Genomic DNA, 23,333 nt, shown 5'->3' with positions numbered 1-23,333 from the left:
CACTAAGTTGCTGAGGCTAGCCACGAACCTCTAGTCTTCTTGCCTCAGCCTCCTAAGTACTGGTGCTACAGGCATGCACCATGCACCTGATGACAGCAGTGTTTTTTATCACTTAAAATTTTTGTTGTCCATGCTAGACAAGCCCTCTCCCACTGAGCCACACCCTAGCTCTGTTACATACTTACTTAAAGAGCTCTTGGAGATTTATTTAAATAGAGATTTGTATTCTCTTTTGGTACTGGGGATTGAACCCAGAGGCATTCTTACCTCAGAGCTACACGTTCATCCCTATTTTATTTTTATTTTGGAACAGGGTGGTGCTAAGTTTGTTGCTGGCCTTAAACCTGTGGTCATTCCATCTCAGCTTCCCAAGTATTGGGGGTATAGGTGTGTGTCGCCATACCCATACCACTTTGCCATACCCCCACCTTTACACTGATCTTTCTTGCGAACCAAGAACAGTTCCTGGCACATAAAAGTACTCACTAAATACTTGTTGAATAAAGTCAATCATTAGAGAAGAGACAAATGCAAGACTCTCCTCTTCCTGGAAGTGAAGTCTGTAACTTTTTGGACCATGGGGAGAAAGGAGGGAAGATGGATGCCACCTTCCAGGAAGGTAGAGATATAGGAGGGGCATAACGCTGAGAAGCAGAAGGAAGTCCATCCTGAGAGCCCATCAGCACCTGTCTACTGGACAGCACCACAGTGGCTTCAGGGGTTTTTCCTTTGTCTCGTATAAATCAAAATCAAAGCCAACGTTGCACTTGGGAGGCTGAGACAGGAGGATGCAGGTTCCAGGATAGCCTCAGCAAGCAGTGAGATTACTCTCATCAACCTAGTGAGACCTTGTTTCAAAATAAAAATAAGATAGGGCTAGTGATGTAGATCAGAGGTAGAATGTCCCTCATTCAATCTCCAGTAAAAAATACACACTCAACAGAGCTGTATAAATTGTGCAGCTTTTATTCTGTAGTACTGGGGGTTGAGCCCAGGGGTATTCTACCTTTGAGCTATACCCCAGCCCTAGCTTTTTATTTTTATTTTGAAACAGGGTCTCACTAGGTTGATGAGAGTAGTCTCACTTGCTGAGGCTGTCCTTGAACCTGCAATCCTCCTGTCTCAGCCTCCCAAGTACAAGGATTACAAGCATGTTCCACCATGCCCAGCCTTGTGAAGTTTTTCAAAAGAAGACAAATGAGAGCTGGGAAATGAAACCCAATTTTAGAACACTTTCCTAGCATGTCCAAGGTCCTGAGTTCAATCCCTACTACTGAAAAATAAGTAACTAAAAGTGAAAAAGAAAATAAGCATAAGCCTTATTATGAAGGGTCTTATTACAAAGAAAGTTCATGCAGAATAGTGTACTAAATTGTTAGTTTTTAATTAAAAAAAAATTTTTTTGTGATACTGGGGATGGAACCCAGGGGTCTTCTACCTCCAAGTGACACCCTCAGCCCTATTTTTTATTCTTTATTTGAAACAGGGTCTCACTGAGTTGCAAAGGGCCTCGCTAAGTAGCTGAGGCTGTCCACAAACCCAGATCCTCTTGTCTCAGCTTCCTAAATGCTGGGATTACAAGTATGTACCCCCACACCCGGCTAGTTGTTAATTTTTTAAAGACTGGGCTGTCTTTTTTTTTTTTGGTGGTACTAGGGGTGGAACCCAGGGGCTTTCTACCTCCAGGCTATACTCTCAGATCTGTTTTATACTTTATTTGGAAACAGGGTCTCACTAAGTTGCTGAGAGCCTCACTAAGTAGCTGAGGTTGGCTTCAAACCTGTGCGATCCTCCTGTCTCAGCCTCCCAAGCGCTGGGATTACAAGCTTGTGCCACCACTCCTGGCTAGGACTGGGATGTCTTAAATGCAGAGGTCATCTGTAAAGTTTAAAAATTGATAAATTTAGCCGGGCGTGGTGGCACACGCTTGTAACCCCCGCACTTGGGAGGCTGAGACAGGAGGATCGCACAGGTAGGAAGCCAGCCTCAGCTACTTAGTGAGGCTCTCAGCAACTTAGTGAGACCCTGTTTCCAAACAAAATATAAAAAAAGGTCTGGGAGTATAGCCCGGAGGTAGAGAGCCTCTGGGTTCCACCCCCAGTACCACACACACACACACACACACACACACAAAAAAAAAAAAAAAAAAAAAAAAATTGAGTACCTATAAGGTGCCAGACCTTGTGCCTAGAATTGTCACATATGTCATTTGGTCCTCAAAATAGCTTTAGGAGGTAATTATTACTTTCACTTTATATAGAAAATATAAGTGAACTGGTCAACATGATAAGCCATTAAGTGGTTGAGCTTGTCTGAAACCTAAAATGTTCTGTTAGACTCGGGGTTTTTCCTTTTTTTTTTTTTTTTTTTTTATTTGGCAGCACTGGATATGGAACCCAGGGGCATTCTGTCTCCGAGCTACACCCTTAGCCTTAGCCCTATTTTTATTCTTTATTTTGAAATAGGGTCTCACTAAGTTGTGTAGGGCCTCACTAAGTAGCTGAGGCTGGCTGCAAACCTGTGATCCTCCTGTCTCCGCCTCCCAAGTACTTGGATTACAGGTGTGCACCACCATGCCCAACTTAATTTTTATTTTGAAGTAGGGTTTTGCTAAATTGCTGAGGGCCTTGCCAAGTTGCCAAGGCTGGCCTCAAACCTGTAATCCTACTTTTTTAGGCCCCCAAGTACTGGAATTACAGGTGTGCACGACTGCACCCATCTGATTGATTGTTTTTGACGCATAATTCCTTATGTAACCATCACTCCAATCCAGATTAAAGATAGAGGATATTCCTGTTTCTCCGGAAAGCTCCCTCGTGCTCCTTTGCTTATACGTCCTCCCTCCCTCCCTCCCTCCCTCCCTCCCTCCCTCCCACTGAGGATTGAACCCAGAGGCATTCTGCCTCCAAGCTACATCCCAGATCTCCCATCCTTAAAATTCGAAACAGGATTTCCGTAAATTGCCAAGGTGAACCTGTAGTCCTTTTGTCTCAGTCTCACAAGAACCGGGATTATAGGGATGGTTCCCAAGCCTGGCTGTTTTTTTTTTTTTGTTTGTTTTTTTTGTTTTTGGTACTAGGGATTGAACCCAGAACCTCATGTGCATGCATGTTAAGCATGTGTTTTACCACTGAGCTACACCACCAGCTCCAGTCGAGTGTTTGTGCTTGTGATTGGAGAAAACAAAGAGAATTAGGTGCTAATGGGCTATGTATGTAGGGCATAGGCTACGCCTGCTGGGTCTCCAGAGCACCCCAGCACCCAGTGTAGTGTACACTTGATTAGCTCTGTAATCCAGAAATTAAGTTGAAAAAAAAAAAAACCCAAATTCCTTTATAGGAAGGACACATCTTTCTTGTGGTACTCCTGCTAAATTACGTATCCTAAATCTAACTAGGAAGAAACATCAGACAAATTGAAATTGAAGAACATTCTGAAAGATAAATGGCCTGTGCATTTAAAAAATGCCAAGGTCACAGATGACTAAGAGAGCAGGAGACTATTGGATTGAAGGAAAATAAGGGTCAGTCAGCACACTGTGTGGGAGGCTAGATTGGATTGGGGCCAGAAGGGAAAGTGTTGTTTCTTTGGCTATAAATGACAGCAATTAGACAATTGGCCATATTTTAATATAAATTAGGTAATTGTGCTTTTTAAATGTTACTTCTGATTTTTTTTTTTTTCAGTACTGGAGATGGAACCCAGCTGTGCATTCTATCCCTGAGCTACACCCCCAGCCCTATTTTTTATTCTTTATTTTTATTTATTTATTTTGGTGGTACTGCAGATGGAACCCAGGGGCCTTCTACCTCCAGGCTACACTCCCAGACCTATTTTATATTTTATTTGGAAACAGGGTCTCTCAAGCCAGCTGAGGCTGGCTTCGAACCTACATGATCTTCCTGTCTCAGCCTCCCAAGTGCGGGGATTATAAGGGTGCGTCACCACACCTAGCTTTATTCTTTATTTTTTGAAACAGAATCTCAGAGTTGCAAAGAGCCTCACTAAGTAGTAGCTGAGGCTGGCTGAGAACCTGGATCCTCCTGTCTCAGCCTCCCAAATGCTGGGATTACAAGCATGCGGCACCACGCCTGGCTCATTTCTGAATTTTGATACTATTACTATGGTTATGAGAGAAAGTTTTTGTATTTAGGAATGTGACACAAATTTAGGGTAAAGGGTAAAGGGGAAGGTCTGCAACTGATTCAGTAATTCAGTTGGAAGAAAAAAGAGAGAAAGGAAGAGAATAATAAAGCAAAAATGGCAAATGTTACAATTTGAAGAATCAGAGTGAAGAAATAGGAATTCTTTGTACTATTTTTGTAAATTTTTTGAAATTATTCTCTTCTTTTCTTTTAAAAACAGAGCCTCACTAAGTTGCTGAGGCTGACTGACCTTGAACCTGTGTTCCTCCTGTCTCAGCTTTATCCTAAATTACTGGGATTATAGGACCTGGCTTTGGTGGTCTTTTTTATCTGACTTTAATGGTGTTTTGACTGCCTTACCTTTTCCTGTCTATGTACTGTGCTTTAGAGGGAGGTTGGGAGGAAGCTGTGGCGGCTACCCATTAACACAGCTGATCTTACTTGATGTTAAAATATCAGTGTTGCCAGGTGTGGTGGCACACACTTGTAATCCCAGCATTTAGGAGGCTGAGAAAGGAAGCTCGTGGTTCGAGGACAGCCTCAGCTACTTACTACTTAGTGAGGCCCTTTGCAACTCCATGAGACCCTATTTCAAAATAAAGAATAAAAAAATAGGGCTGGAGGTATAGCTTGGAGGTAGAAAATCCCTGGGTTCTATCCCCAGTACTGCAAAAAAAAAAAAAAAAATCAATGTTTTATTATCAGAGAAGATTATAACCTTAAAAAGTCAATTTGGGAAAAGAATAAGGTTTTGAGGTATTGCTTTTGTGCATATTTATATTGCCTAAGGGTCTGATTTGGTCATTCATTACTCCTGTACTGACCAGATGGAGAAAGTTCATATTTGCATTCACTGAATTGCGGTTCAGAAAATCCAGCTCCCTCACTACCTGCTGTTCCTCCCACCTTGTTTTATGAGTTTTATTTTTCTTCTATTCATTTTGACTGGAGGTGGTGCAGGTAATCAGTGTCTACCAGGAAAGAGCTTGCGCTACACAGCTATCAGATGAGGGTGTAAACCCATCACTTGATTCCACTTAGCATCTGGGAGTTCATTCTTTTCAAAAGAACTAAGATTACCTTCAGTGTTTTTAATGAGGGTAACATTATGTATAGGGTGTAAATATATGTAGATACTACAGAGTGCCTTGTATTATTGTTCCAAGTGATTTCTTTTTCTCCTTCTACTTTTCAACCCAGGGGTGCTCTGCTCCTCTGCTGCACTCTTGCTAGTATCTAGCTAAATTGCTCAGGCTGGCCTTGAATTTGTAATCCTCCTGCCTAAACCACACCATTGGTTGGGATTACAAGGGTGTGCTATTGCACCTGGCTGATTACTTTGATCTTTTTGCCCAGGTATATAGCCTTTTTTTTTTTTTTTGGTGGTACTGGGGATGGAACCCAGGGGCATCCTACCTCTGAGTGACACACCCAGTCCTATTTTTTTATTCTTTATTTTGATGGTACTGGGGTTCCTGGAAACCCTTCTCCTCCAGGCTACACTCCCAGACCTATTTTATACTTTTTTTATTTGGAAACAGGGTCTCTTAAGCCAGCGCGGCTGGCTTCAAACCTGCGCGATTCTCCTGTCTCCGCCTCCCAAGCGTGGGGATTATAAGCGTGCGCCACCACGTCCTGCTTATTCTTTATTTTGAAACAGGGTCTCACTGAGTTGCAGAGGGCCTCACTAAGTAGCTGAGGCTGTCTGTGAACCGCAATCTTCCGGTCTCAGCCTCCCAAATGCTGGGATTACACGTGTGTGTCACTATGCCCAGCTTGGTGGATAGCCTTTTAACAACAACAAATGACAAAAACAAAAACAAAAACAAAAAACTCTTTTTTTGTGTGTGGTTGAAAGTGTGATTTATGCAAAGGCATTCATCTACTTAAAATTTTGATTTCTTTCTGTCTCTCCTCAGACACGTTGCAGAAAGACCTTTCTGTCCTTCATGAACACACGTGGGCTGGACAGATGACTGTCCTTGTGCCTGTGCTGCTGTAGGGGCTCAGACTTGGAGCTGTCCAGCAGGAAAAGATGGATTCCAAAGACGAAAGCTCTCACGTGTGGCCGACGTCTGAGCAGAATGCCGCACAGGTGAAGAGCGCTCTGGGGCTGGCTATCCATAGCAGCGTCTGAGGTGGATACGGTGCGCTGACAGTCAAAGAAGTAGCAGCTGCTCTGTGGTCAGGAGTCATGGAGGGGCCGTGGGACTCACGTATCAGGAGGGAGTGGGGAATGTGTCAGCACTTCAAATGCTCCATCGTCATTCAAAGTTCTGACTGAAGAGGCTCCTCTACTGCCTGTTGGCCTGTCTGCCTTCCCTGCAACTTACTCTCAGCATCCACTTCACTTCCCTGCTTTATGTCACCAGTGCTGAAAGCCTCAAATTGTATTTCTATTATGTTAGCCAGTATAGGTTGTTGGGGGTTTTCTGGTGGTGGTACCGGGGAGCCCAGGGGCAGTCTACCTCTGAGCTACTCCCCAGGCCTATTTTATTTTTTGTTTTGAACAGGGTCTCTAGGTTGATGAGAGTCTCACTACTGGCTGAGGTTTTCCTCGAACCTGAGATTCTCCTGTCTCAGCCTCCCAAGTACTGGGATTACAGGCATGCACCACCACCCCAGCTCATTATAGGGTTTTGACTCTTTGTGAGTAATGAAATACATGGTATGTTTAAAAAGTGAGTGTCCTATGCCTTTTTTGGTACTGGGATTGAACTCAGGTGTGCTCTACTTCTGAGCTATACCCCCAGTCCTTTTAATTAATTACTTAACTAATTTTATGGTATTGGGGAATGAATCCACGGACATCCTACCTCTTTTTGTATATGTATGTATGTGTGATACTAGGGGTGGAAGCCAGGGACCTTCTACCTTTGGGCTTTTCCCTAAGCTCTGTTTTACTTTTTTTGTTTGTTTGTTTATTTTGGTGGTCCTGGGGATGGAACCCAGGGGCCTTCTACCTCCAGGCTACACTCCCAGACCTATTTTATATTTTATTTGGAAACAGGGTCTCTTAAGCCAGCAGAGGCTGGCTTCGAACCTGCACAATCCTCCTGCCTCAGCCTCCCAAGCGCAGGGATTACAAGCATGTGCCACCAGGCCCGGCTCTGTTTTACTTTTTATTTGGAAATAGTCTTGCTAAGTTGCTAAGAGCCTCACTAAGTTGCTGAGGCTGACCAAACCTGGATCCTTCTGTCTCAGCCTCCCAAATAATGGGATTATAGATGTGTGTCACCACCCCTGGCTGACAGCCCTATTTTACTTTGTATTTTATTTTATTTATTTATTTATTTATTTATTTATTTATTTATTTAGTACGTACTGGGGATGGAACCCAGGGGCATTCTTACCTCCAAGCTACACTCCCAGCTCTATTTTTATTCTTTATTTTTGAAACAGAGTCTCACTGAGTTGCAAAGACCTTCACTAAATAACTGCGGCTATCCGTGAACCATGGTCCTCCTGTCTCAGCCTCCCAAATGCTGGGATTATAAGTATGTGCCACCATGCCTGGCTAGCCCTTTTTATTTTGAAACAGGGTTTTAATAAGTTGCTGAGGGCCTCTCTAAATTGCTGAGGCTGGCCTCAAACCTTCAATCTTCCTGTCTTAACTTTCTAAATAGTGTGTTTATAGACATATACCACCAAGCATGTTTTTAAAATTTTTTATAATGTGCTTTTATTGGTGCATTATAATCTCATATAATTTAAATCATGTTGACAATGACATGCGTGCACACAACACTCGACAGCCCCCCCACCTCTTCTATTTTTTATTTTGAAACAGGGTCTTGTTGAGTTACTGTTGGCTGGCCTTGAACATGCATTCCTCCTATCTCAGCCTCCTAAGTACTGAAATTATAGACATGTGCTGCCATACCTGGCACCTATTCCTTTTTTAAAAAAGTTTAGAATGTAAACCTGTCCTACGATGAGTCATTTTGGCACTTATCTAAGGCTGCTATCATTGATGATCTTGCTTTCTTTTTTTCTTTCTTGCAATACTGGGGATTGAACCCAGGGAGACACTGAACCACTGAGCTACATCTAGCCTCTTTCATTTTTATTTTGAGACACGGTCTTGCTAAGTTGCTGGGGCTGGCCTTGAATTGTGATCTTCTGCCCCAGCCTCCAGCACTGCTGGGAGTACAGCTGTGTGACACTGCTCGCTGACCACTGCCTTTTGATTTGCTGTCAGAAACAGCTGCATGTTCCCTTTGTTTTGTTGATTTTTGGAGCTGGGGTCTTGACATGTTACTCAGGCTCATCTCAAAACTCCTGGGCTAGTGTCCTGAGTAGCTGGAACTGTGGACTTTTTTTTTTTTTTTTTTAATTTTAGTACTTTTTTTTAATTGGTGCACTGTATTCATACATCATAGTAGGGTACATACTTTTGTAGACATACATGCACACTTTTCCCAGTCAGCCCCCACCCAATCCCCACCCCATTCTCTCCCTATCCCTCCCTCCCATGCTTGGCTTAGTAGTTGACATCTAGTATTATGGCAATTTATCTAAAATTAAAAATGATAATCTCACATAACAGTTTCATTTGTCTGATACCAAGCTTTTGATGACTTAAAGATAACATTTCAATATTTCTTTTTGCTTTCTTTCTTACCAGAGAATATTTTTTTTCTATTTTTTTTAGGTGAAACTATCATATATTTATATATTTATTTTTCAGAAAAAAATCTATCCTAATATGGAATATGGAGTCTAGGTACCCAAAACGATCTTGAAAAAGAACAAAACTAGAAGATATATATTTTCTGATTTCAAACTATATAAAGCTACAATAATTGAAACAGTGTAGTACTATTCTAAAGGCAGATATATAAACCATTGGAGTTAAATAAAAGCCTAGAGCTAAATTCTTCCCTATATTGTCAAGTTATTTTTGATAAGGTTTCCACGAACATTTGGTGGAGGAAATAATAATCTTTTAACTAAATATTGTTGAAAAATAATAATTACATGAAAAAGAATGAAATCGGACCCTTACCTAATCCCATATACAAATATTAACTCAAAATAGATAAAAGACCTAAATATAAATCTTAATACTATAAACTTTTAGGAGAAAATCTGGGTCATAAAACCTTACAACATTGAAATTGGCAGTGATTTCTTGGTTATGATTTCAATGACACAGGCAACAGAGGAGTATACAGACTCCCTAAAAAATAAAAAAGTAAAAAAAATTGTATATCCAAAGACAATGTAAACAGAGTTAACAGTTACTAATAGAATGGGATAAAATATTTCCAAATGCTATATCTCAAGGTATATTAATATTCCAACTAGAAATCCTAAAAATTAACAACAATAAAGGCAAACAATACCATTTAGAGATAGGTAAAAGACTAACATAAGTAATGAATCTCCACAGATAACCAATCTTAGTTGACTGTTGGATGGAAACTCTTGTTTCTCTGGTTCTGGTGTGTGTTACCTATTTCTTCTTTGTCGTTAATCTCTTTGAGTATTTTCTCTAGTGCTGGTTTTGAAGACATAAATTCCTTCAGTTTCTGTTTGTCATGGAAGCTTCTTATTTCTCCATCTAATTTGATAGAAAGTTTTGCTGGGTAGGAAATTTTTGGCTGGAAGTTGTTTTCTTTCAGAGTTTGGAATATGTTACTCCAAGCCCTTCTGGCTCTCATGACTTGGTTTGGGAAGTCTGGAGTGATTCTAATTGGCTTGCCTCTGAATGTCACTTGGCCCCTTGTTTTTGTTGCCTTTAAGATTCTCTGCTTGGCTTCCACATTGGTCATTTTGACAATTATGTGGCGTGGGGATCCTCTTCTCCGATCCTGTCTAAAGGGAGTTCTATAAGTTTCCTGGACCTGTGTATCAACCTCTTGCTCTATGTTTGGAAAATTTTCTGCTATTACTTCCTTGAAGAGATTGTTGATCCCTTTGGTTTCACTTTCTTTTCCCTCCTCTATTCCAATTATTCTTAGGTTAGCTCTCTTAAAATGGGCCCATATTTCTTCAATATCAGATTCCTTCTGTCGGATATTTTTTCCTAGATTAGAAACTATGCGTTCATTTTTGGAATGATCATCTTCTAAGAGCGAGATTCTGTTCTCCATGTGGTCTAATCGGTTGTTTGTGCTTTGAATTGAGGCCTTTACTTCATTAATTGCATCCTTTATCTCTTTTTGGCTCTCTCTGAGTTCTTTTCGAAGCACCTCTATTATTTCTACAGTTATTTTCCTGATTTGATCTTCTAGAAATCTCTGAATTTCTGTTTTATCGGGTTCTGATGTTGTGGGGTTGTGGGCATTAATTACTCCAGTATTATTCCTCTTTCCCATGATTTCCGATGTTTGTGCCTTCTCTGGGTTCTTCCCTTGGGTCACTATGACTTCCCTTAAGGTGTTCTGGATCTCGAGTCAGTAGTATCTCGGACCCCACTACTCCTTTACTGGGTTTTATCACAGAGTCTCCGACCCAGAGAGTCGATAGAGGCTGCTTTAGACTGTGGGGGGTGCCAGGTTGCACGTTCTTCTATGGTGTGATATCTCTGCTACCGCCCCTCCCCCACTGGGTCAAGTCCCAGGGAGTACAGTACTGGGATTTCTCCTCTGTGGCCCGCAATTTGACTTACTGTTCTTGAGTACGCAGATGTAGCTGTACTGGCCTCGCTGAATTCGCTGCTGCTGCCGCCGGTGGCAATATGGCGCCGCTGCTACGCCCTCGGCTATGGGGCTGGCGTTTTTCTTCTTGATTTTGATTTCTACTCTGAATCCCTGCAGCGTGTGCTGGGCTCGGCCACTGGGAGCTTTAGATGCTCTCTGCGGGGAGAAATCCCGCCTAGCTGTTCCGCAGTGGCTCACCTTGGCTTGCTGTAGCCGTCCCGTGAATTTGCCGGTGCCTCCGGCAGTATGGCGCTGCTGCCGCGTCCTCAGGCGCGGGGCCGGTGTATCTCCTCTGTGGCTCTGTTCTCAGTCTGCTTTCTCTCTGGAGCCTGGTGATTTTTTGTTTCACTGGTGATGGTGTTTTCTGGCTATGAAAGGCGCTGATTTTGTGGTAATGGAGATTTGTTGTTAGCGGGGCTCTTAAGCCCCGCTTTTCTCGGTCGCCATCTTCCCGGAAGTCTGGAACTGTGGACTTCTGTTTGGTTTCTTCTCCCTCCTCTTCCTCCTCCTCCTCCTCCTCCTCCTCCTCCTCCTTCTCCTTTTTTTTTTTTTTTTTTTTTTTCCTGTGGTACTGGGGATTGAACCCAGGGGCATTCTACCTCTGAGCAACATCCTCAGCCCTATTTTTTATTCTTTATTTTAAAACAGAGTCTCACTAAATTGTGGGGGTCCTCATAAAGTACCGGAGGCTGGCCGAGAACCTGCGATCCTTCCTTTCTTAGTCTCTCAAGTACTGGGATTATAAACCTGAGCTGCCACGCCTAGCTCTGAAAACTTTTTTGTGTGTATGTGTGTGTGTGTGTGTGTGTGGTACTGGGGGGTGGAACCCAGGGCCTTTCTACCTCTGAGCTATACTCCACCCTTATAATTTATTTGGAAACAGGGCCTCGCTAAGTTGCTGAGAGCCTCACTAAGTAGCTGAGGCTGGCTTCGAACCTGTGCGATCCTCCTGTCTCAGCCTCCCAAACACTGGGATTACAAGCGTGCATCACCATTCCTGGTTTGAAAACTTTTTTTTGGTGGTACTGGGGGTGGAACCCAGAGGCTTTCTACCTCTGGGCTATACTCCCAGAACTTTTTTATATTTTGTTTGCAAACAGGGTCTCACTAAGTTGCTGAGAGCCTCACTACGTAGCTGAGGCTGGCTTTGAACCTGTGTGATCCTCCTGTCTCAGCCTCCCAAGTGCGGGGATTACAAGCGTGCGCCACCACGCCTGGCTTTTGAAAACTTTGAAAAGAAATTACAGGAGTATTTTTGGCAGAATAAGATAATTCTGTTTTGCTTTTCATGGAATCCTTTTTGGCAGCTACTTTCATGCAGTTATGAATTTTGTTATATTTTGCTTATCAAAAAGCAAAACAAGAGCCTGGCGTGGTGGCACACACTTGTTTTTTTTTTTTTTTTTTGGTGGTACTGGGGTTCCTGGAAGCCCTTCTACCTCTGGGCTAAACTCCCAGACCTCTTTTTACATTTTATATTTGGAAACAGGGTCTCCTAAGCCAGCGCGCGTGGCTGGCTTCGAACCTGCGCGATCCTCCTGTCTCTGCCTCCCAAGCGCGGGGATTACAAGCGTGCGCCACCACGCCCGGCATGGCACACACTTGTAATCCCAGTACTTGGGAGGCTGAGACAGGAGGATACGGATTCACAGCCAGTCTTAGCTATTCAGTGAGGCCCTCTGAAAATTAGTAAGACCCTGTTTCAAAATAAAGAATAAAAGCTGGGTGTGGTGGCGCAAGCTTGTAATCCCAGCATTCTGGAGGCTGATACCGGAGGATCGCGGTTCAAGGACAGCCTCAGCTACTTAGTGAGGCCCTCAGCAACTTAGTGAGACCCTGTTTCAAAATAAAGAATAAAAAATAGGGCAGAGGGTGTAGCTTGGAGGTTGAATGCCTCTGGGTTCCATCCCCATACCTGCCCCCCCAAAAAAAAAATAGAAAGAAAGAATTAAAAAATCAGGTTGGGGGGTGTAGCTCAGAGGTAGAATGCTCCTGGGTTCAATCTCCAGCGCGCGCGCGCACGCACGCACGCGCGCACGCACACACAGCAAAATAAGCAGTAATTGGGAAGCTGAGACAGGAGGATTGCAGCTTTGAGGACCGTCTCAGCAGTTTAGTGAGACTATCAGCAACCTAGTGAGACCTTGTTTCAAAACAAAAAGTAAAACGGGCCAGGCGTGGTGGTGCACGCTTGTTATCCCAGCATTTGGGAGGCTGAGACTAGAGGATTGTGATTTGCAGACAGCCTCAGCTACTTAGTGAGGCCCTTTGCAACTTAGTGAGATCCGGTTTCAAAATAAAGAATAAAAAATAGGGCTGGGGGTGTAGCTCGGAGGTAGAATGCCCCTGGGTTCTATCCCCAGTACCAGAAAATAAATAAATAAATAAATAAATAAATAAACAAACAAACAAACAAACAAACAAATAAATAAATAAATGGACTGGGGGTGTAGCTCAGAGGTAGAATGCCCCTGGTTCAACCCCCTATAACCCTCCCCACCCACAAAAAATCTAGAAGTTAAATTACTCAGTGTCACAGTATTTTATGTGGAATAGCTGCATAAAGTTTTACATGTTTTTAAAAGGTAAGAGATCAGATACATTTTCAAAATGTCTTTTTTTTTTTTACATATGAGTACTTTTTAAGCCCCTAAAATCAATTCTTTTTTGCACTGAGTTTACTGTATTTCTATGATGGTTTATGTCCTGGGCTTCTATATTTCTTTCTGGGGATTAAGTTAGTTTATATCATTTTTGGAATCTGTTATTCCCCACTTGGAGAAAACAGACCTAGAAATGTTAGTTTCAGTTCCAGGTCAGTAGAAGAGCAAGGATTCCATCCTCAGTACCCGACTTCTGCATAAGCCCACACGTGATTTCTCTCCCAGGGTGTACTTCGGTCATCTGCTTCCCGATCTTCTGTATCAGGCTTTAGGCCACCTGCCAAGCTGTAGCCTGCACGTATTCAATCCTTCAAGCTGACCACTCAGAAAGTATTTTGCAAAACTCAGTTTTTGCTTTTAGTTCTTTAGGTCTTAGGAGTTAGAAGATTATTTACTCTGGTGACAGCTGAAGTAGTCGTCCAAAACCCATTAGAAGCCCTTCATAAGCATTTTCTATGTCTTTACTTTGCTGGCAGGGGATGGTTCTGTTGTTCATTCATTGATTCCTGACATTTCTTGATATGTTTCCATCATATCCTTTGAGTATGAAAGAACATGTGGGAAAAGAAAGTGACCTAATTTTAACGTCTGCTGAAAGGAACCATTTGTTTTAAACTAAAACTTTTATTATGTTTTGAGAGCAACTGGCTTTTGAGTTTTGACATTATTTTTTTCTCCATCACAGAAAAATTTGTATTTCGATTGTGTTTTGAAGCAGGAATGTAGAGTCACTTTTCCAGGATCAATTAACCAACACCCTCATGACTCCAAAGGAGTTATTTGCTTTGGACATTTGAGGCAAAGGAATTGCAGTCAGTTGCCTGATGTTAAGCAGTAAATCTGTGACAGGGTCCCTGTACCTTGTCTCCCAGTCTCTCATTCAGCATTGATGGAGGTGCTTCGATCCTTACGCTTCTTTCCTTGGGGATATTTGGGAATGCTTGGTTGGTTGTGTGTCTTTGTGAGATTCACTTTTTCTTAAAAGGAGAGTCCTACAAACCTGCCTGCTTTTTGCCCCAGGTACACTTTGTTCCGGAGGCTGGAACTGTGGCGCAAATCGTCTACACTGATGACCAGGTCCGCCCACCCCAGCAAGTGGTGTACACAGCAGATGGTGCCTCTTACACTTCCGTGGATGGTCCGGAGCACACGCTGGTGTACATCCATCCTGTGGAAGCTGCACAGGCATGTGAAGGATTATTTATTTTTGTTTATTAAGTAATTAATTCAGCAATTACTCTATGCTAGTCACTGCACTAGGTCCTTGTGATGCAGAAAACATTTAGATAAGACTTGTGTTCTCAGGGAGCTTGCAACCAACTTGGCAGAGAAAGAGGTCCTTTGTTTATTTAAATTAAATGTAATAAGGAGTTAGAGAATTAGCCTTGTCTCAGCTCTTCTCTCCAGTGACTACTGAGTAGATTATGAATTTGTTACTTTTCCTTAGTGTCAAGAACCAGGCAGTCAGATCTGTATAGTTCGGTCAAAGATGTCTCAGTGAAAACATGTAGATTCTTTCAGTTAAATGTTCAAGCAAAGGCATGGTGGCACACACTTGTAATCCCCGCGCTTGGGAAGCTGAGACAGGAGGATCATGCTGGTTAAAAGCTAGCCTCTGCTGCTGGTTTAAGAGATCCTGTTTCCAAAATAAAATATAAAATAGGTCTGGGAGTTTATACCTGAGGTAGAAGGCCCCTGGGTTCCATCCCCAGTACTACCAAAAAAAAAAAAAAAAAAAAAAGAAAGACATTTGTTGATGCTACCTAACTTATCTAAAAAGGTACGTCATAGAAAAGAACATATTAAAATTTTTGAAAAGGACAAATTTTAAAGTTCATTCTTTACTAATAAAAATCTTTCCATCATTTAGCTTTATTGTTCCAAAGTAACACTCATCCTACTGCTTTACAGAGTTGGCAACTGACAATTCTGATTTTATTCAGCAGTTGCAGTACACTTTGTTAAAGAAGGAGCTGCTTTCCTTTTTAAAAAATTCTATTTTTGATAAATATTTCATATTAGTATGCTGAAAAAAACAGTTTTAGAAGAAAGAACATTTTTTCTGGGTCAGAGATGGTGCCTTGGCTATAGTAGTCTTGAAGACGTCCCTTCCTACTTACTTGGCTGCATTATGACCCCACTTATTGTGTGTTTGCAGTGATTAGGATTTTATAAACTTTCATTGTGACTTTACTGGCATTATCCAAAAAAGAGCTATGGGATATTAAGTTCAATTTAGGTTTCCTCTACTTTTCTTCTGATGTTAAACATGTCTATTTGAAATAATTGTAAATGTTATGTTCATACCATTCTTCATTTATCCACCTGCTTTCATTGGGTCACAGGTCAGCTCTGTGAGTGGTGTTACCTGTGGGTGTATGTACTGTTGTTCATGGCATGTCTTGTATGTTTTTATGACATGCCTGTATGATTAACTGTGACATTTAACCTCAAGAAAGGCTTTCCTGAAGAGTAAAGTAGTGAAATGTGTTAGCCATTTGGGATAGTTCGCTTATACAATCTCTTTGGAGCCATCTGAATGAAAGGCTTTAGCCAGATGTAAGATTGCTGTCTTTATCTTCTTTATTAATGGAGGATTACTAGCTATAATGAGAGATAATTTTTCCAAGCATTGGTGCTTAGCAGTAGGATAATTTTTTCCTGTGTAGGCGATTTGTCTATAAAGATCTATTGATATATATGTATTTTTTTTTTTGTCTAGACTCTGTTTACAGACCCAGGCCAGGTAGCTTATGTCCAACAGGATGCTACAGCTCAGCAGGTAATGAATTGCCTTTTTGCCTTTTTTTTTAAATTTGGGGATAATATTGATAATGACTCAGTTCCCTGGAATGTTCCTCTACCCTTTGTGCTCTGAATGTCTTCCTCTATTTATTTAGAACATTCTTCAGTGTCTTTCATGGAAACAAAGCAATTCATAAAATAATACTAATATTTCCAACCATTATATATTGGTAGTAAACTTGGAATTATATTGAAATAACTTGGTAATAAAAATGACTTGTAAGGAAAGTTTAAAAAATAAGTCTAAAATGCTGAGGGTGTAGCTCAGTAGTAAAGTGTTTGACTAGCATGCCTGAGACCCTAGGTTCAATTCCCAGCACTGGGGGAAAAAAAAATAAGACTATATTACTGAAGAGTCAGAGGCAGGAGGATTGCTTGGGGGGATATATATATATATATATATAAACAGAATATTGGTTCATATTCTAAAGGATAATCATGAGGGTTTGTTTTTTGTTGTTGCTTTTTGTTTGTTTATTTGTTTTCCCAGTCCAACTCCAGGCTTAGCACATGCTGGGAAGTGCTTTACCAGTGAGCTACATCCGCACCCCTCCTTTTTTTTTTTTTTTTTGTGGTACTGGGAGTGAAACCCAGAGGCTTTTCTACCTCTGGGCTACACTCCCATCCCTATTTTTTATATTTTATTTGGAAACAGGGTCTCACTAAGTTGCTGAGAGCCTCACTAAGTAGCTGAGGCTGGCTTCGAACCTGTGCAATCCTCCTGTCTCAGCCTCCCAAGCGCGGGGATTACAAGCATGCGCCACCACGCCCTGCTCACCCCTACTTTTTTTTTGTCGTTGTTACTGGGGATTGAACCCAGTGACTTCTACCTCTTAGCTACACTCCCAGTCCTTTTTCTTTTTTTGTTTTGAAATAGGGTGTTGCCAAGTTCCTGAGGCTGGCCTCCAGCCCTCAATCTTTCTGTCTAAACCTCCCAAGTATTGGGATTATAGGCATGAGCTGTTGTACCTGGCTCCAGTTCTTTTTTATTTTGAGACAAGATCTCACTAAATTGCCCAGGCTGGCTTTGAATTTGTAATCCTTGTGCCTCAGCTTTACTAGTAGTTGGGATTATAGGTATGTACCATCGAACTCTGGTAATCATGAGTTTTTTAAAACAAATCTTTTTTCTTTTTTTGGTTTTAAACATCATTTTTGTACTTGTTCTATTTTTAAATAATTGGAGGGAAAAACTCTGTTTTCGTTATATATAAATTTGGTAGCAGCTTTCCTCATTCTGAACTCATTTTTGAACTGAGCCAGAATAAAATCTGAGGTTCTTCCTGATTTTCTTTTCCTTTCTCTCTCTCTCTTTTTTTTTTCCAGTATTGGGGATGGAACCCAGGGGCATTCTACCTCTGAGCTACACCCCCAACCCTACTTTTTTAGTTATTATTTTGAAACAGGATCTCACTAAGTTGCAGAGGGCCTCACTAAATATTAACTGAGGCTGGCCAAGAACCTGTGATCCTCTTGTCTCAGTCTCCCAAGTACTGGGATTACAAGCGTACACTATGATGTCCGGCCTGATTTTTTTTTAAAGACATTTCTTTCTCTTTACCCTTCCTCTACCCCTGTTTCTCACATATCCTGTTTAATTCTATGGGATTTATTTCTTACTTTCCACTCATGTATGCAAGTGACCAAGAGGATGTAGAAATTGACATTGTCTGTCTTACCTAAAGGGGATGTGAATTCAAGTAGATTTATTTTTGTGTTAGCTACTATGACTTTAATTTATGTGTACAGCTGATCTCATGGACAATTAATAATTAAATTCTCCTTGGTAAGCAGTTTCTGCTCTTTTAAAAATTTTTATTCTTTGCAGAACTGAGGATTGAGCACAGGGGCATTCTACCTCCGAAGTATACCCTCAGCTCTGTCTTTTATTCTTTATTTTGAAACAGGGTCTCACTAAATTGTAGAGGGCCTCTCTAATTAGCTATGGCTGGCCAGGAACATACAATTCTCCTGTCTCAGCCTCCCAACTACTGGTATTACAAGCATGCACCACCATGCCTGCCTCACTTTCTGCTTTTGAAAAATGTTTTAGTAGTTGATTTATATGCTTCTTTTTTAAAATTTGAAGCCAGGTGTGGTGGTGCCTACCCATAAACCCAGTATTTGAGAGGCTGAGACAGGAGGATCACAGGTTCAAGGACAGCCTTAGCAATTTATAGTGAGGGTCTCAGCAACATAGTGAGACCTTGTTTCAAAATAAAAAGTATAAAAGGGCTGGGATATAGCTCAGAGGTAGAATGCCTCTGGGTTCAATCCCCAGTACCACAAAACAAACAAACAAACAAACAAACAACATAGTAGTTGTGTCAGTATAATTTGTGAAGAGTAGAGAGGTTTTAAGGAGTGTTTGTTATATAAGTTAGGATTAAAGTCATTCCCAACCAATGGTTAACTGTTGTGTGTGGGATCTGCGAGCTTGAATGAGAATTATTATTTTATTTTTGCTGTTGAGGAACTGGGGATTAAACACAGGGGTGTTCTGCCTCTGAGCTACACCCCCAACCCTAAATTTATTTTTTATTTTGAAACAGGGTCTTGCTGAGTTACTGCATCTGGCGTCAAACCTTTGATCCTCCTATCTCAGTCTCCTAAGTACTTAGATTATAGTAGTATACCACTGTTCCTGGCTATCATTTTTTATAATGAATGGTATATTTTGACCCCTCCCAAAATAAATAGTTCTGTAACTATTTATTTATTTATTTATTTATTTATTTATTTATGGGGTTCTGGGGATTGAATCCAGGAGTATTTTACCTCTGCCCTATTTTTTTTTTTTTTTTGAAACAGGGTCTCTGAGGACCTTGCTAAGTTGCTGAGGCTGAATCTGTGATCCTCCTGTCTCAGCCTCCTCTGCAAATATTTATTGATTCCATCAAACAAGTAATAGATTATTATAGGATGATTATTATATATATTCTCTATCAATTACAGGTTCTTTCTTTTTTATGTACTATAAATAACAGCCCTGGATATCATATTATTTCCTTAGGACATACTTTCCAAGAAGAAATTATAGAAACAAAAGGTATTTACATTTAAGAACCAAATTTGAGCTGGGCATGGTGGCACACACCTGTGTCCCAGTGCTTCGGAGGTGGAGACAGGAGGATTGCAGGTTTGAAGCCAGCCTCAGCAACTTAACAAGACCCTGTTTCAAAATTGAAAATAGAGCCGGGCATGGTGGCCCATGCTTGTATTACCAGCATTTGGGAGGGTGAGACTGGAGGATCACGGTTCGCGGACAGCCTCAGCTACTTGGTGAGGCCCTCTGCAACTCAGTGAGACCCTGTTTAAAAATAAAGAATAAAAAATAGGGCAGGGGGTGTAGCTCGGAGATCAAATGCCTCTGGATTCCATCCCCAGACCTGAAAAAAAAAAAATTGAAAATAGCCGGGTGTGGTGGGTCATGCTTGTAATATCAGTACTTGGGGGGCAGGAAAATTGCGGGTTCACAGCCAGCTTCAGCTATATAGTGAGACCCTCCACAACTTAGTGAGACTCTGTTTCAAAATAAAGAATAAAAAATAGGGCTGGGGGTATAGCTCGGCGGTAGAATGCCCCTGGTTCAATCCCTAGTACCACATATGCACACACAAAAAAGGGCGAGGGGCATAGCTCAGAGATAGAATACCCCTGGGTTCAATCCCTAGTACCACAAACAAAGAAACAAGTTTGAGCTGAGAAATTTAGCTCCGTAGAATGCTTGCCTAGTATGTGGGAGGCCTTGGGTCTGATCCACAACACTGAAAGAAAAAGAAAAAAGAACCAAGTTTTTCTGTGTGTAAAAGTACAAAAAGATACTGCTATACACATCAAACGAAACCCCAGAATACTAAATTTGAACCAGGATATCAGTATGATGAACTCAAGATACAGTTTCTTTTAAACATGTGTTCAGGGCTGGGGGCGTAGCTCAGTAGTGTAGCACTTGCCTAGCATAGGTGAGGCTCTGGGTTTGATCCCTAGCACTGCAAAACAGACAAACAAACAAAATCCAAGATTTTTTTTATTTTTTAGTTCTGGTCACTAAAGAGGGCTAGACACAGTGATCAGTCCAGAGCATTCCTCCCACGCCAGGAAGTGATCTCTAAGTACAGTTCTCCAGTAAGAGGGAATCAGGGCTCCCTGGAGAAATGGCTGAATCTGGCACCAGGGCAGGGGATGTACAGGGTGAACTTGAGGCCTCTTGCCTTCACAGAATGCAAGGGAGTTGTCACAGACTTCCCTGTCCTATGGGAGGAACTCAAGATAATAGCTTGAGGAGGCCCAAGTAGGAGAGTTTGACCTGTCAAAAAGGATGATAGCAGCCAGGCATGCTGACGCATGCTTATAATCTCAGTACTTGAGAGGCTGAGACAGGAGGATTTTAGTTTTTAGGGATGAAACTCTCATTAACCTAGTGGGATCCTGTTTCTAAATAAAATAGGGTTGGTGGTATATCTCTTGGAGATAAAATGCCCCTGGGTTCAATTTCCAGTGCCACCACACAAAAAAGAAGATAATAGCTACGGCAGATTAAACTACTTAAATTGATTCAAGGTCCACACATTCATTATGATACTGAAAGAAAAAACTCATTGGTCACTTTTTGAGGATGTTGGGGACCACCACATTATTCTAAAAACTGGTAAATGAAGGGAAAAGAGTCCAGCCTCTCTCCTTGAAGGTACTGTCCTTGATGAAGGATGTTTCTTTCCTTTTTTTTTGGGGGGGGGGAGATAATAGGGATTGAACCTAGAGGCATTTACCTCTGAGCTACACCCCCAGTTTTTTGTTTTTTTTTTTTTTAATTTTGAAACAGGGTCTTGCTAAGTTACTGAGACTGGAGTAGTTGGAACTTGCAGTCTTCCCGTCTCACCCTCCCAAAATACAGACCTGCATCAACAAGCCTGGCAGACGCTTCTTTATAGAAGCATTTCAACTAATAAATACAGCACCATTTGTATCTTCTAAAGAAGTAATGGATGTAGACAATGATTATCAAGAGCAGTCTGACACTACCAGGAAAAGGCTGATGAAGAACTTTGTAATGGATAGATAAGCTTGATAGCAACTTCTCCCTCTGACCTCTCCCAGTTATCACTAAAAGACAAACAACCATGCATTATATGCCTCTTGGTGTTGTGTACTTCCTGTACCATCATACCATGTGTCTAATACTCATCCCGGCAAATCAAACCTGAATTTGAATGAGCCCCTAGATTCAGGTTATAGGAGGCATGGTAGACAGATGGAACAAGTTACAAAGACACAGGAATGCAATCGGCAAATCTAGTTTATAAGAAACTCTAGGACAATGGCCTTGGTTTCTTTTCTTTTCTTTTTGGTGCCGGGGAGAGAGCCTAAAGCTTTATGCATGCCAAATAAGTGCTCCAATACCGAGGTACACCCTCAGCCTTTGATTCTCCCCCTACACCAAATAAATCACAAGGGAAAAAAAGAGGAACGGGAGCTAATAGATTAAGAGATTTCAGTGGCCAGGCACAGTGGTCCATGTCTGTAATCTCAGTGACTATGGAGGCTGAGGCAAGAGGATTGCAAAGCAAGGCTAGCTGAAGAACTTTGTGAGGCCCTATCCCAAAATAAAAAAATAAATAAAAAGGGCTGAGGATATAGCTCAGTGGTAGAGCACCCCCGGGTTCAATCTCCAGAATTACAAAAAAAAAAAAAAAAAAAAAAAAAGAAAAAGAAAAAAGAAAAAGAACATGTCTGAGAGAGGCTTCAAGATCTCTCAGTTAGATGCAATATGTGGTCTTTGGTCTTTAGAGATTGATTCAGATACATTGAAAGTAAAAACATTTATGAGCTGAGCATGATGGTGCACACCTATAATCCTGTGCTTGGGCGGCTGACAGGAGGGTCACAGGTTCAAGTCAGCATCAGCAACTTAGTGGGGCCCTCAGCAATCTAGCCAGACCCTGTTTTAAATGGAGGTGGAGCTTGGAGATAGAATGCTCCTGTATTCAAACCCCATTTACCACACATACACACAAATTATGAAATAATTGGGGAAATAGTAATATTAGATATTTGATAATAATAAGGAATGATTTGGCTTTTTAGGTATAGTAATATATAAAATAGAAAAGTTGAGCCGGGCGTGGTGGCGCACGCTTGTAATCCCCACTCTTGGGAGGCTGAGACAGGAGGATCGCACGGGTTCGAAGCCAGCCTCAGCCACTTAGTGAGGCTCTCAGCAACTTAGTGAGACCCTGTTTCCAAATAAAATATAAAATGGGTCTGGGAGTATAGCCCGGAAGTAGAAAGACTGGTTCCACCCCTAGTACCACCTCCCCCCCAAAAAAAAAAGAATAAAAAATAGGGCTGGGAGTGTAGCTCGGAGGTAGAATGCCCTTGGGTTCCCTCCCCAGTACTGCAATAAATAAATAAATAAATAATAAATAAATAAAATAAAATAGAAAAGTAATTTTCCTTTAGAAATAGGCATTGAAAAATTTACAGATGAAAATGTATAACATCTATGTCTTGCTTCAAAATAGTCTGGTGAGGGAGGAAAAAGGGTGGGAGAGTAGCTGCAATAAGATGGGCTCTAGTTGATAACTGTTGAAGCTGAATGGCAAGTTTGTGAGGTTTATTACACTATTCTCTAGTTGATGTATGTTTGTAGTTTGTCCTTTTTTTTTTATTTTTTTAATTTTTTAATTAGTTTATTTTTTAAATTGGTGCATTGTAGTCATATATCAATCACATTGGAGTACAAGACTTGAGAGGATATACAAGCACACATCATCCAATTAGCCCTCCTCCAGCCCCCGTCCCATTCCCTCCCCCTCCCTCCATCCCACACTTCTTTGGTGATTTACTTTGATACATTTGTTTATGTACCTCCTGCATTTTAAAGAGGCTCCGTCCTCCAGTATTACATACCCTCTGATTGGTCACATTAGTTGCTTCACTATAGGGCCCTTTCTATAGCTCAACCTCTTCCTGTTGCCCTTTTCCTCCTAGTTATTGCTGATTAAGAGAAGCGTCTGATTTATATTTTCTGCGATATTTCTCTGTGCATGCTGCGTTGCAAGTACCAATCC

General features: G+C 41.4%; 1 protein-coding gene across 9 annotated transcripts in view; it reads left to right on the top strand.

The window, feature by feature from the left end:
- Positions 1 to 6,159: 6,159 nt before the first annotated feature.
- PRDM10 (PR/SET domain 10) overlaps positions 6,160 to 23,333 on the top strand; it is a gene marked incomplete at both ends in the record, with an annotated part of 86,953 nt that continues 69,779 nt past the window's right edge. For 7 of the 9 annotated variants that reach the window (XM_080696477.1, XM_080696476.1, XM_080696479.1 and 4 more), the window contains 3 exons: positions 6,181 to 6,240; positions 14,476 to 14,640; positions 16,178 to 16,237. In XM_080696477.1, coding sequence (XP_080552603.1) covers positions 6,181 to 6,240; positions 14,476 to 14,640; positions 16,178 to 16,237 — 285 coding nt within the window. Of the gene's footprint in view, positions 6,241 to 14,475; positions 14,641 to 16,177; positions 16,238 to 23,333 lie in introns of all 9 variants that reach the window. The other 2 variants (XM_080696483.1, XM_080696480.1) reach the window with 2 other exon arrangements.

This window comes from Muscardinus avellanarius (assembly GCF_963383645.1).
Source record: "Muscardinus avellanarius genome assembly, chromosome: 1".
Classification (NCBI taxonomy): Eukaryota; Metazoa; Chordata; class Mammalia; order Rodentia; family Gliridae; genus Muscardinus; species Muscardinus avellanarius.
This window is presented reverse-complemented; position numbering and strand designations above follow the sequence as displayed.